This window comes from Macadamia integrifolia, chromosome 6 (assembly GCF_013358625.1).
Source record: "Macadamia integrifolia cultivar HAES 741 chromosome 6, SCU_Mint_v3, whole genome shotgun sequence".
Taxonomy (NCBI): Eukaryota; Viridiplantae; Streptophyta; class Magnoliopsida; order Proteales; family Proteaceae; genus Macadamia; species Macadamia integrifolia.
In genome coordinates, this window is record NC_056562.1 from 33134250 (window position 1) to 33148805 (window position 14556).

Genomic DNA, 14556 nt, shown 5'->3' on the forward strand with positions numbered 1-14556 from the left:
TATTTGGTTATAAAATTTCACTTTATTTTACATCCAAAACTCTTTTTATAATATGTAAAATAAAAATTATATGTAAAATATATTATTACTAAATATGATTAAAAAATTAAGTAGTTTATACAATCACATGAGATAATGATTATACACTTTCATTTTTAAATTATAAAAATTTCATTTTTCTTCCCTTCAAATTTCCATTGCAAAGGAGCCCAAAAAAAAAAAAAAAAAAAAACTGAGTTATAATTGTCACTGAATAGGTTATAATCGGATTAAATGTGCTAATCAGGCTACAACAGTTGGTTATTGCTAACCATAGTATTCAATCAGTACTGGTCAGGCGATCATCGGACCACCATCTTGCACCAGGAGCACAAAATTAGGGGTTGTATGGCAGTGCAGAACTTCGCATTTTTTCCTGCATTTCTCCCATTCCTAACCTCCAGCGTCTTTATTTTCTAGAAAGCTCTCCAACATCTCTCGCAACTCAAGCTCAAGTGCTCCAACATTTCTGGATCGATCTTGCTATTAGAGAAGATCAGAAGACCGGTAGAAGCCCGCTACAACTCCACCTAATTATCCAGGCCGAAACCTACAGGGCCACATTCACAATCGATCAAGAACTCAAGCTAGGCTGCCAGAGACGACGCCGTATCCAGTTCCTGTTCGTCTTCCACCTTAAGCTTTGCTGCTTTGTTTTATCTTCTTTGTATTTCTGAGATAGCAAGTTTACTTCCACCATATTTGTTGCATAAGCATTGCTATAGTTTTTCTCTTAGAAACATGAAATATAAACCCCAGAGCAGAAATTAGAGGGTTGTATTGTGTATCACGTAGTGATAAAACAACCCACAAAGGGATAATGGCGAAACAAAATTCTGCAAATCAAACGACATAGGGGATAATAGAGAATGAGAGAGAACAGAGGGAAAGGGACAAACCAAACCCGTACCGTACGTCTCCGATTTTTTTGGCAATCCCGTTTTTGCCAACAGTGGCCTCGAACTCCCATTTTTCGCCCCTGCTCTCCCTTTGCGCGCTCACTCTCACGGATCAAAATCCTCTGTTGGTCTTAAAGTTGTCAATGTGTTGCGTCCAGGTAGCAAGACAAGGGTTGAAATCGTCTGTAATTCTGATCTTGTACAATTCCGTGAAATACCCCATTTAGGGGTGACACGTGTATTGATACCAATACAATGGTCCAGATCTGATTTAAATGACTTGAGATTTTATTGGTTGTACCAGATCTGGACCATTGTATTGATATCAATACACGTGTTACCCCCTAAAGAGGGTATTTCACGGAATTGTACGAGATCGAAATTGCAGACGATTTTCATCTAGCAAAACAAGGAAAAATAGGGAAAAAAATCGTCTGTAATTCCGATCTCGTACAATTCCGTGCAATACCACCTTCAGGCGATGACACATGTATTGATACCAATACAATGGCCCAGATCTGATTTAAATGTCTTTTCATTGATTTAATGTTTTATTAGTTGTACCAGATCTGGACCATTGTATTGGTATCAATACACGTGTCACCGCCTGAATGTGGTATTGTACGGAATTGTAGGAGATCGGAATTGCAGACGATTTCAACCCGAAAAAACAGGAATGAGAAAAACAGAGGATTATTTTCCCACTCTCACCTCTATTTGGTCTATCCCCACTCCAATTGTTTTGTCCCCCATCTCTCCCTCCCACTGCCCTTTCCCTTCACCACCTTTTCTCCTCATTCCACCTGGTGTTGTGAGGGTAATATTGTAATTTTAATTTTAAATCCGGGCTGAGCCACCACAAATCGAACAATCTCGAATCTCGAATCTCGAATCTCGATCACGCATGGCACAACCCTCTTTCCTTTTGCTCAAGTTACACTTTACACATGATTTTACTCTTTTGGGGTCAATTTTGTGTAACCCAGTGGGCTCCGAAATACTTTGCCGCTAAATCTTAGTCCGCTGCCGTCGTCGAGGTCTCCGCATCGTCCCAGGTGAGAGTTCTCTCTCTCTACTTCTAATCTTCTGACGTTGTCTTTTCGATCGTTTTTGTTTGTGGTTTGGGTTTTGGTTTCGGTTTCCTTCGATGAACTTGGTTTCTTAGATTTTTTTTTTCGGTTATTATCTTTGTGCAAGTAATCTGACCTTGTGATACGTCTTCGTTCTCTAGTTCTCTTTCTAGGTTTCTCTGTGTTCTTCTCTTAGTGAACCATTTCATTTGTTGGTTTTTGGGGATTTTTAATGGCGTAGGGAGTTGTGAGAGGGGTCATAGTCCACAAAGTTCACCTGGCTTTATTGAAGCTTATATTGGTTTGTAAATTAATTTCTTCCAGAGGGTGGTATTGATGTCTTGATGGGGGGGGGTGCTTGTGCCATATTTAGAGTTGAAGTGTAACTTATTTTGATTCCATGGTTGATGTTCCTCAACCGTTGCTTTGATTCCTTGAATACCAACTGTTTGATAAAATGCAAACGGCATTATTGCTCCTATCAATTTGATAGTCCTTTGGACCCTTCACGGAGAAGAGATAGCCTAAGCCGATGAGGGAATAGTTAATATCAACCCCTAACCTCTCCTCTCATGCTTTTTTTTTTGTTGAGATATAAGCTCAACAGACAACACTAAAGAAAATCCTATTTAAGAACTTCATAAGGCAACTGATTTTACTGTTCGATGGATTAGCTTTCTCAACATTGTGGCAGCATATGAGGCCACTTGGATGACAAAAGTTTTAGGAGTCCGCATGCTTGCCAAGTGGAGTTTGCTTTCTATATTCTTGTACTAATTAGACTATATCAAAATATAGCAATTGTTGTCATCACAAGAACAGAACAGATACAAGACAACCGTCGCAAGTCTTGATGGCCTGTTGTCATGTATCTGTTCATGTCGACTGTGATGGTTATATTTTTATATACCTTTACTTCTCTTGTGTCGAACATAACTTCAAAGGAATGCTACACTCAAGCTATTTTGACGAATTGGGTTTGGCAACTTTTAAGAGCTTAAGAAGCTATTTTCCATGGGGTCTCTATTAGTTCCATTTTATACTTGGTGTGTTCCCCTACATGGGTTTGCTCTTGGTTCACTAAATGCAGGATGATTTTCCCTTTTTAATAACATTGAGAAATTAGTGCAGACAGAAAATAGCCGTAGTGAGACGTAAGATTAAACTTTGATGGTATGATATGCTGTTCTTCTCATTGGGGAGAAGCAGTATTAACACTCTTTTATGGTTTTCTGAAATGAAAGTAAGTTGAATAGCACTGGAGAATTCAATGAACTTTTGTGCTTTTTCTAGGTTTGGGATAGTATTTTTGTTGGTTTGCTACAGCAGTTGCTAAGAGAGAAAAAAAATTCATTAATTTGCTTGCTCAGTTGGCACATGCTCCAATAGCTGGTGTCTTTTCCCTAAACCATTGGATGAATGAAACTAAGGCTTTTTCTCAGATTAAAAATTACGTTTTTCTTCCTTTCTATTCTCCCCCCCCCCCCCTTTTTTTTTTTATTTTAAAGGCCTGTATGATGTGATCTAAGTTTTAGTTATGGGATCCAATTGATTTCTTTTTTTTTTTTTTTAAGGGGGTGGGAGAGGGTTGGCTCATACGGTCATACCCCTTTCTTTCGCTTCTTCAGAAAGGAAAAGGGAAATTAATATTTTTTTTATTTAAAAAAATAAAAAAGATTATGTGGAAATCTGGAGTGTGATGGAGTAGGTTCCATAGAATACCATGTTGATTGGCCTCTGTTCAGCCTTTTACATCCTTAACTCAATTGCCCTTTCTGCTGAAGTTTCATCAGCATTTCCATTCCTACGGATCAAAATTGGTCTAATGGACTGTCTTGTGCTGTGATGCTTAGTTAGGAAAAATTACCATGGTAGACAATTCTTGTTGGTAGCTTTTGGTACTGGGAAACTAAACCAAATGCAGCCTAATCCCTCCACTAATAAAAAATTGTAGGTATACCCATGCAAAGTTCTTCAAAGTTCATTATTTTCACAGTCTTATACAATCAGATTATAAATAGTGTCAAGTAATGAGCATGGGAATCAAATGACTGTGCCATGCTTTAAAAAAAAAAAAAAAAAAAAAGGGTTTTGCCGATATTGATAGCTTGAATGCAGCCATGAAAAATCAGATGAAAGCCTTCTATCCCTGTGAGATTTAGCAGGCCATGTTATTGCTTATGTTGCCACTACTGACCCTATGATCTAAACTCCTTATCATTCATATCCAAATTCTTCTGGGTATGGATCATTACTATTTACTAACATTTTTTTTTTTGAATGATGCGCTTGGCATGATTGCCTAGTTAATAAAACAAATTTCTAAACTCTTGGGAGGGTCGAGGTTTTAAACATTATGGAGAAGTTTTATTTTGATATTGTACATGTCACTCATTTGCATCTCTCTTTTTTATTTATTTATTATTATTTGGATTATCATTGATCTTATTGAATTGCATGCACTACTTGAACAATTAGTATATTTTCAACCATGTTGGTGTCATTACTTCACTGAATGATATATAGTAATCTTATTGACTTATTATTACTTGCAGACAATGACAGAACAATCACAACATCCCATGTGTTCGTATGGTAGAAGTCTAATGGTGTTATTTTTAATGATGACATTTTTGTACTTACTGGATATGTAGAGCTTCCCATTTGGCCAGTACTGTTGTCTAACAACAATTTTAAAAAGGATTTGAGAAAACGTATTTAAACCTCAATGTATAGTTCAATATTAAAAATTAGTATTGTTGAAGTGCCAAAAGTGCTTCTGTTAAATTACCTTTCAGCGTTTTTCCATTTCTTTTCTAATTCAGAAACACTTTTTACGTCGTATTAGAAAACTTGTTTTACTCCTGCATAATCATTTCCTGAGAACAAAAATAAGAAATAACACTTCTAGGTCATAAACACTTATGCGGAACAGAAGTGTTAACAAGCGGGGCCCTATTTTCCTCTTCTGCAGTATTTCTGTGTTTTTTTTTTCCTGCTAAGAAATAATATTAAAACAGAAACATGTTTTTTTCTTGATTGTTCACCTATATGCTCTCTCTCTATAACCTGTGAAAGCCTTCGACAATCATCCTCAACCCTAACCCCTCTTCTTTCTTCCTTGAAGTTTCTGATATTTCTCGTCACTCCTCCCTCCCTCTCTGTGAACTCTCACTCTCACTCGCCCTCGCCCCCGCCCCCGCCCCCGCCCCCGCCCCGGCCGCCCCCCGCCCCGCCTTTGCCCCCGCCCCGCCCTTTTGCCCTTGCCCCGCCCCCGCCCTTGCCCTTGCCCTTGCCCTTGCCCTTGCCCTTGCCTGGTGTGGGAGGTAAATCTCTCTCTTTCTCACTCTTCCTCTGCAGTTTGGTTATGGGTTTGGAGCCAGTTCGGGAGTTTGTTTTCTCACCTATTTATCTCTTTATCTCAGAAACGTTGATTGAATTTTCTCCAGAATCTAAAGTCCTTTGGGTTTGAGTTTTAGGAACTGAAATCATAATGCAACGGAGACAAATTGATTTTTTGTTTCGAAACTAATTTATCAATTTGTCTAACAGATTTCAGTTCTTACCTATTTGCAGGTTTTCCTTGGGAGTTCTTTGTCTTCCGTCTTGAGGTGCTCCAAGTACACAAAGGATTCCCTGCAGTCCGTACCTATTTGCAGGTTTCTATTCTTACCTATTTGTTTCTTTGGAGCTTGTTATTAATGCTTGAAAAGTTTCTTTCTTGTTAGGGCCGGGTCCACTAAACAGCAAGTAAGATTCTCAACCCGATGGTAGGATCGAATGCACTGTGATACAGCAGGTTATACCCTTAAATAATAGTAGTAGTAGGGTTTATAACAAAAGTCTACAATAAGGAATCAACACTATTATAAGGACACAAAAGTGTAGACATTATCCAATGGCTAGGTTAGTCCCCACAGAAGGCTGACTATATATGGCAGCTTGCTGCGAAAATTAGAAACTATGAGAAACCCCTTCATCCCTAGGTCAGGACACCCTTAAATTAGTACCAACAATAGGTAATATTTTCCATGAGTAAACCTTAGAATACTATTCACAATTGATGACCAGAGTTAGGGTTACAGAACCAATCCCAAAACAGAAATTATGGAACAATCAACAGTAGCAGCCAATGGCATCCTCGGATGGGGCTATAACTGCTGTTGAACGGAGGTTGAAAGGTCCTTTTGAATACTTCAAAAGATCAGCCATAGATGATTGTTGGATTGAGAGTAATTGCTTTTGCTAAAAAAATATAAACTTAGGCCACAGTTTTAGAAACTTACAGACCCAAAAGTAAAGTGCCCAAAGCCCTTATAACCTATTAGAGTCTGGAAATTAAGCCCATTAAAATGAGCTGGGTGATGCAGATCTGAACCAAAATTTGGGCCAGGTTCAGTTAAACTGGAAAACTGGTTCAAACCATGATCAACAGGACTAGAATAGGCCATGGTCTTCATTCTATCAATCTTGCATCAGCTAGCTTAGATAATCTCACATTCAGTTCATGGGCCAAGCTTCAAGCCAGCCTTACAAGGTTTGCATAGGCAAGGAACTGGGGAGCTTGGCCTTGCTCAGCTACATATCACAGACTCAAACTCCCTCCTAATCCCACATTGGCCAGCTTTGGGGAGGGTCTTGGCCTTGTAAGTGGGGAAGTTTCCTCCCCCAATAGGTGCATCTTTTGGGGTGGTTGGACCAGAATGTGACAAGTGATATCAGAGCATCAGAGCTGGACCGGAGACATTGGGGATGTGGGTTTGGGGCCCTGCAGTGTGGGCTCCCCAGTCAAGGGCATCAAGGATTGAGATGGGGAGATGGAGATAGAAATAGGGAAGAAATTATTGTATGGGAGAAGAGAAGAATGGGAAAGGGGAAGAAGTTCACACGACCAAGCAAACTACAAGGTTTTAACCAAATGATTAATTCATCATAAAACACCACCAATACTCATCAGTTACATGCCTTTATATAAGAAACTGAAAATTCAAACTTGCCTAATTAAAATCTAAACTAAATTAGCAACTCCTGATTTGATTCCTAAATTCTAACTAATGAAATTAGAAACAGAATAAAACTCAAATTAGTAACTCCCTAATTGACTATTAACTACCCAAATTAAAAGATTGCAAATAATTCCCAAACAAAAAAAAAATCCCAAAGATCCTAATGAATCCAAAGATCCAATCGGACCCGGTTTATCTCGGTTGAGATTGCCCGAAGGGTCAACCCGGTTCAACAGTATCAATTCTGCATCAACTCTCCTGATGTTGAGAAAAAATCGTCCACGAGTTTTAAAGAATGATAACAAAAACTCATGAACGGGGGTTAATTGCTCGTCATCTGCATCGCGAACAAAATCCATAATATGAAGCTTTGGAGGTGCATTCAAGTATGGAAAATCATGGGGAAGAACGAACTCATGATGGTCAACAATTGGCACTGCATTGATGTCTTTTGTTACCTGATCCATGATTTTCTCTCTTTCTGTTGTCTTCACCTGTTCCACAATAGGACGGTCTTCCACTTGTGTTGATGTCTCTGGTTCAACTTGTGGTTGTACTGGGGGTATCATTTTCTTTGACGTAACCAATCCATGAAGATCAAATTTTTTATGCATGTGGTGAGCCTAGAGGGTGCACACATTATTGTTACGATCTAGGATACCGTTCCGTTGTTCCAACCAACCTCGACCCAATTTAATGATGCGTTGAGGAGAGTCAGACACTTCACAAAAAGCACCATCATAATGAGGAGGAACATAAAATTCAACAAAGGCATCATCCTCTGATTCAAAAATGATCTGATTGGTCTATGACAACATATCCACCACAGATCGTGAGACAAAATTGTCATTTAGTCGTTCATCAATTAACAATTTAGTAGACTTTCCATTGGGCAACCGAACTTGGAATTTAAACACAAAGTACTCCATGATTGGATCACTTGTGGACCCTCCAATACACAAATACTCAATTCACAAGCAAAGAGTGGCAGATTTGTAAATAAGCTGAAGTCCTTGAGTGAGTGGCAAGGATGTAATATTGAAGGTTCAAGTAACAACTCACCAAACGTATGGAAAAAGGTAATATTGAAAGCAAGTTAAAAACAAGGAGAACTTAGAATAGGAATGGAAAAGAGGGGTTAATAATGGAAGATAAAAAAAAAAATAAAAGAAAAGAACTAAAAGAAATCGTATGGGGGGAAGTACCGAGAGAAAAAGGGGTTTTCTTCTTTCTACCTCTTTCGTGGAGTTGGAAACCAACGAGTGGGAGGAGAAGCTTGCTGAAACCAGGGGAAAACAGCGACTGGGAAGAGGACTCTCGACGGGAGGCAGAAATAGGTATGATTCTCGGTCTCTCTCTCTCTCTCTCTCTTTCTTCTTCTGTTCTTTCTCTCTGCTGGTCTGCTTCTTTTTTTTTTTTGGTTCTATTCCACGCTCTCCTCTTGTCTTCTTTTTCTTTTTTTTTTTTTTTCTTTTGCTGGATGCTGCTGGAACTCTCAACAAAGAGGTTCAGTCGAAGTAGGCGGAAAAGAAAACGGGTGGTGGTATGGTTTGACTTCTCTGTTCTGAACAGAGACAATCGTTTTTTTTTTTTACCTGCAGACGAAAGCCTAGGAAGAAGAGGGGGTTCTGATCGAGGGTTACAGAGGTGGAATGGGTCAATGGTATGTGCTTGAAGAGGCACTGGGGTGGGGTTGGGTTTCAACAGATTTTTTTTTTTTTTTTTCATCTCAGTTCCCGGCAGAGAACAGAAGTAAGGTAATAAGGGTTGGAACACAGCTATGGGAAAGAAGGGAAAGAAAGAGAACGACGAAGGATAGGATCCTTCAGCTCTGATACCACTTGATGGAGGAGATAGAAATAGGGAAGAAATTGTTGCAGGGGAGAAGAGAAGAATGGGGAAGGGGAAGAAGTTCACCTGACCAAGCAAACCACTAGTTTTCAACCAATTGATTAATTCATCATAAAACACCACCAATACTCATCGGTTATATGCCTTTATATAAGAAACTAAAAATTCAAACTTGCCTAATTAAAATCTAAACTAAATTAGCAACTCCTAATTTGATTCCTAAATTCTAACTAATGAAATTAGAAACAGAATAAAACTTAAATTGGTAACTCTCTCATTGACTATTAACTACCCAAATTAAAAGATTGCAAATAGTTCCAAAACAAAAAAAAATCCTAAAGATCCTAATGAATCCAAAGATCCAATCGGACCCGGTTTATCTCGGTTGAGATTGCCCGAAGGGTCAACCCGGTTCAACAACATCAATTCTGCATCAGATTGTTATGGACTCAGACTCCTTCCCAATCCCAATCCCAATCCCACATCGGTCAGCTTTGAGGAGGGTCTTGGGCTTATAAGCAAGAAGGTTTCCTCCCTCCAATATATGCAACTCTTGGTGTGGTTGGGCCGGTCTTTGACATACAACATTAAGGCTCTCTTTGCTATAGTTTAAATTTTTTGCTTATCTGTCAGATAAACATAAATAGAGGCGTTTGGTAATGTTTATAACTCCTATTTCTCATTAAAATAACTCAATATACCAATAAATTCATAAACAGGTTGAGACTTGAGAGGTGTATATGATTTGTTGCGATAAAGCGATTGTTGTTATTTATGCGCTAAACCATTTGATAAGCATGTGTTGTAACTGCTCAAAACTAAGGATGAAGGGGTAAAATTGCATAACTTTTTTTTTTTTTTTAAAATAAAAATCCCTTCACATTCCTATTTGCAAGAGTTGGATTCCTGTTCATCAAAAGACGAGATAAGAGTCCTAGCTTGGCTGAAGAACTCCAGGAAACACATCCGCAGGTACTTTCTATCATCCTGATTTTTCTTGGGTGGATATCTCCCTTCCATTTTTTTTTGGTAAGTAATATATCTGTTCCAATTGAATCAACAAAGAATAAAAACCCATCTTCATGAATCCGATCTAGTGCTCCCCAATCTATCTACTCTGCAATTTTGAAGATTGAGTGAGACCCTTCTTTCCATGTGAAGTTGCCTATAGAAATTCACAATAAACATCCTACCTTCTTATCAATATCTTCGTCATATGACATTGGAGAGCTTATTGTCCTTTGAAGTGCCCTCCTTGGCAAAACATCGTCAATGAGGAATTTCAGTTTGCTTTGTGATCTTTCTGGGTTTTGAAGCAGTTCTTGTGACATCCCTAATGGCTCTGGTTTTGGGTGTTCCTGTTTCTCCCTCACTGATTTGATTAGATATTTCTGCCCACGGGTTGTATTCAAGGCCTGGATTGAAAGGCAGCCTTCTTGTTTTCTCTTCGTTGTCTCATAGAGCTCCAAGTAACTTGTTTTTTCATTCATTTTTTTTACTAGTGTGTTTCTCTTTTGGTTTGAGCTTGCAATATGGAGCTATTCAACTGAGGAACGCCCAAGGGTTTGTAATGGAAACACCCTTTCCCCATCAGATAAAATAAAATAAAATTCTTGAACGGGTTTTCACTCTGCAATAATTTAAATTCTTAATTATAAGTCCTTCAGTGTTTTCTAACTGGGTATTCTGTAGACTGATTTTGGAAGAGATCATGATTTGAAGTTGTTTCTTTCTTGGCTGATTTTAAACTAATCAGAATTTTGATGCAGTACCGACAAGGGTTTACACAAGGAGAACCAAGACCAAGGTCGACCCAAGTGGCTGACTGGGTCGACCCAGATCTGGGTCCAAGTCAGCCCACGATTTGGGCTGCTGATGGGGTTACTAATTAGTTATTTAGTTTCTATTTTGAAGTCCTAAATTAGTTTCTAATTTCTGTCAAGACTAGTTTTTATTTTCATTAGATTCCAATTTCTAATTTTTAGTAGCTTCTTGTAATCAGTTTTTAGTAACTCTGAGTTACTATTATTTGTAAACCCTCCCCATCATTATAAATAAAGGATATGGCTCTTTTATGAGCCACGATTTTGACTAATAAGAAAACAACTCTCTTATTGCTGCCGCTGGGTATCCATGGCTATTTCCTTGTGTTAGATCGAGGAAGAAGGGTTGGTGTTCGATCCAGCGACTCCTTGCGGCGTGAAGTCCAGGAGGGCCCTACAAATAACTCCATACTGCTCTTTAATTACTCTCAAGTTTTGTTTTCATAGATCTGCTACTGCTCAGAATAGGTATGTTAATTTTTTCTGCCCAGAAATTCTGAAAAGTACCTCTCGGCCTCTTTTGCTGGAGCTAGTTCCAGCCCTTTTTTAGGCCTCAAATTGAGGTAGATTGTTCCTCTGACCTTCCTTGTGGATCGACCTTGAGGAGGACTGGTTCTGAGCTGTCGTTTGGAAGATATTCAAAATCTCCATATTTTCGTCTTTTAGTGAACTGAAGTTTCTATTTTCTACATTCTGGTCTGCTGGTTTGAATAGTGTTTTCTGGACTGCTGTTCTTAGTATTCTGTTAACTTAAATCTGAATGGACTCCCATCTGTTCCTGGTTTAGTTCTAAGAATCATTGTTGGATTGGACTCTGCTGTTATTCTGTTGAGATCGATAACCTGCTGTACTGCTGAATATCTGTTGTGATTTCTGAAGACTGTTAGCACTTTAATAGTCTCTGGATTAGTTCTAAACTGCTACTGGTTTGTTTAATCCCTGTGTTGCTGTTCTGTGGGTTCGGTACTGTTTCTGGGTTGTTGCTGAAGTTAATTTCTGATACACGGGTGGGTCTGGTTTGGTTGTCAAATCCATACCTACTGATATTCTTAAACCTGTGGTCTGGTTCTGTATTGCTGGAATATAAATCTGCCGTGGATTATTGTGGATATTTTTTTTGGTTGTTCTTGGGTTCAAAGTTCCTGTAGATTGAGACTTGGTTAGACCTCTACCCTAGTCTACATTAAATTTGCTGCAAGTATTTATTACTTATTTTATCAGGGACTTTGTAGATGCTGCATCATGTAGAGGATTTCTTTCTTAATGATTCCCAGTTTAAACTCTTGTTTTTAGAATACCTTGTTATTATTATTTTTTGGTATTTAGATTTCATGATAGAAGATATATGAAACTACAGCTGAGAATATTACATAATTTGGCATCCTTTTGTACAGGGCATAATCAATCTCTAGGGAAATCAGAAGGATCCAATATCAACTCACAATGTGGTTTAAAATACAAAGTAAGAAAAAGTAACTGGAGCGGTTCTCTCTCCACACATGCTTAAGCATAAGAAAGCAAGGAAAGGAACTGTCCAGTCCAGTTGGAGCCCCCGAAGCCACAGTGATAGAATCGAATCACCTCGTGAAAAATGATCGTGCATCTCATTGGAAGAGCAACATGCCTAACTTTGACATTCATGAGTAAAATAACAACCATTGGAGCTGTTGTCCTTACCTGAATGCATTATTTTCTAAACTTTCCATCCAGATATGATAGATTTTAGAAAATATAAAAATTGTCTTTGTTATCAACTAGGATTTTCCCCCAAAACCAAGAAAAATTCCAATTAGCTTCTCTAGAAACTGATTTAGTTGGCGAACTTCCAGCCAGAAGTTAAAGCATCGCACCCCAAATCTCATTAGAACAAGAACAGCTGAGAGGATATTAGGTGAAAAATATCAAGTCATCTCCAAAATTACTTAGAACTCGTGGATGTTCTTTTCATTTTGGATTTTTAAGTTGGACCTATATATGTTATATATGTTTAATGAGTTATGTACGAACAGTTGGTATGGATAGGGAATGTAATAGAGTCTCCGATATTGATTCTCCGTTGAAACCACTTATTGTAATTGGATGTGTATACATTTTTTGGAGTACATTGAAGATGACAACAGTGATGGTGAGACTGACAACATTGATGTATACTTTGCAGTAGATCCCACCATTGTGTGGGTCCCTATGTTCAAATATAGATGTACTTCATACAAAGCACATCTTTGATAAAATATTCAATGTTTCATAATATTTTGCACTAGGCGTGCCAAACCTATATTTTCATTGTATAATCTATCATGTCTAGTAGTAACCAAACGATTGTTATTTATAACCCATAATCTATGATTTTTATGGATTATTCATAAATAGACAATAAAAGTAAATATAAACTTTGCCAGAGAGGCTAAATGTTGCACAGCTAAGGGTGGGGGGATCTGGGAATGCCATTCAATTGGTTCCATTTGACATTCCATTTCCCCAAAATTCATCTGACCTGGTAGTTTTAAGTTCGATTATTTTCTTTTGAAAGTTGGAGAAGCTATTTAGACAACCCTTTTACAAGTATGCATGATTTGTGTTTATCATTGAAAAACAATAGTGCTCTTAGGATATCTACTAGTACTGGATGTGAAGTGTGAACCACCAAATGTTACTACTCATCCCCTCCTCCTGGCCCCCCCTCCACCACCAGCACTGAACTACCCCCCCTTCTTTTCCCTATTTGGTGTCTTGCTGAGCCATTACTTCGATGTTTGTGTTCTAATTATCCAGTTTCACTGATCTGACGTGTAATATCTGCAGGTAAACAGGTCACTTGAAGCAATAAGCAGTATCTGAGGAAGCATGGCCAAGCATCACCCAGATTTGATCATGTGTAGGAAGCAGCCAGGAATTGCCATTGGGCGGCTTTGCGAGAAATGTGATGGCAAGTGCGTGATTTGTGATTCGTATGTGCGTCCTTGCACCCTTGTACGGGTCTGCGATGAATGCAACTATGGATCATTCCAAGGCAGATGTGTGATTTGTGGAGGGGTTGGCATATCTGATGCCTACTACTGCAAAGAGTGTACCCAGCAGGAGAAAGATAGGGATGGGTGTCCCAAGATCGTCAATTTGGGGAGTGCCAAAACAGATCTCTTTTACGAGCGTAAGAAATATGGCTTCAAGAAAAGATGAAGGGCGTACGCTAAATTCATTTCGTCCCCTATGATCCATACATTGTTTTTTGATTTTATTTGGGGCATCTCTGTCTTGTTTCAAGATTTTCTGTTGCCTAATGTACGAGATGGAGATCGAACTCCTGTCTTGAGGGACTTTTTATGTCATTAGCGGCTTAGCCTCATAAGGCAGTATAGAGTCTATAGACGGAACAACGGTGTTTGGACACAAAAACTGGACTTGTATTTCTTCCCCTTTCCAAAGAAAAAAGAAAAAAAATTGAAAAGTGGAAATAAATCTTGATTGTTCTTTTGATTGATCTGATTCTGGTGTTTGAGACCATGGTTGTGAGATGTGACTAATGTCACCAAACACGGAATCGGGGATTGAATCAGTCCCAATAACCCTAGAATTGGCCTTAAGATTTGAAAACTCAGTGACCATAGGATTTTTTTTTTTTTGCTTGAATCAGCTTTGTCAATTGCTGAATTTGGCTCTGTAATGGCTGACGGTTCAGCGATTCTATTCCCATTTTTAAAACCGTGGTTGTGCGGTAGGGTAGATCAGGATTAAGGACATCATTAAATAAAACATTTTTCTGCAGGAAAAGGCTATAAAAATAAGGCACTTCGAATTTTTGGTAATGGGTGCTGCTACTACGTAGAATTACTCATGCTGGTAAAATAGATGTAAAATAAACTAATGACAT

General features: G+C 38.5%; 1 protein-coding gene and 1 long non-coding RNA gene across 9 annotated transcripts; one reads left to right on the top strand and one right to left on the bottom strand.

Moving 5' to 3' along the window:
* Positions 1-243: 243 nt before the first annotated feature.
* On the bottom strand, positions 244-1088 carry LOC122081883. The gene is made up of 2 exons (XR_006141245.1): positions 950-1088; positions 244-771 (listed from the first exon to the last, which is right to left on the bottom strand). It is a non-coding gene; the product is annotated as an uncharacterized LOC122081883 (long non-coding RNA).
* On the top strand, positions 298-14031 carry LOC122081882 (PHD finger-like domain-containing protein 5A). 8 transcript variants are annotated; one of them, XM_042649255.1, is made up of 4 exons: positions 298-661; positions 5585-5667; positions 9762-9837; positions 13491-14031. In XM_042649255.1, the coding sequence occupies exon 4, from the start codon at positions 13533-13535 to the stop codon at positions 13863-13865; it is 333 nt and encodes a 110-aa protein (XP_042505189.1). In that variant the 5' UTR covers positions 298-661; positions 5585-5667; positions 9762-9837; positions 13491-13532; the 3' UTR covers positions 13866-14031. The 8 variants fall into 8 exon arrangements, with proteins under 8 accessions (XP_042505189.1, XP_042505183.1, XP_042505187.1 ...); XM_042649253.1 differs by lacking the exons at positions 298-661; positions 9762-9837 and adding exons at positions 1829-1993; positions 12083-12331; XM_042649251.1 differs by lacking the exon at positions 298-661 and adding an exon at positions 1830-1993.
* The last annotated feature ends 525 nt before the right edge of the window (positions 14032-14556 follow it).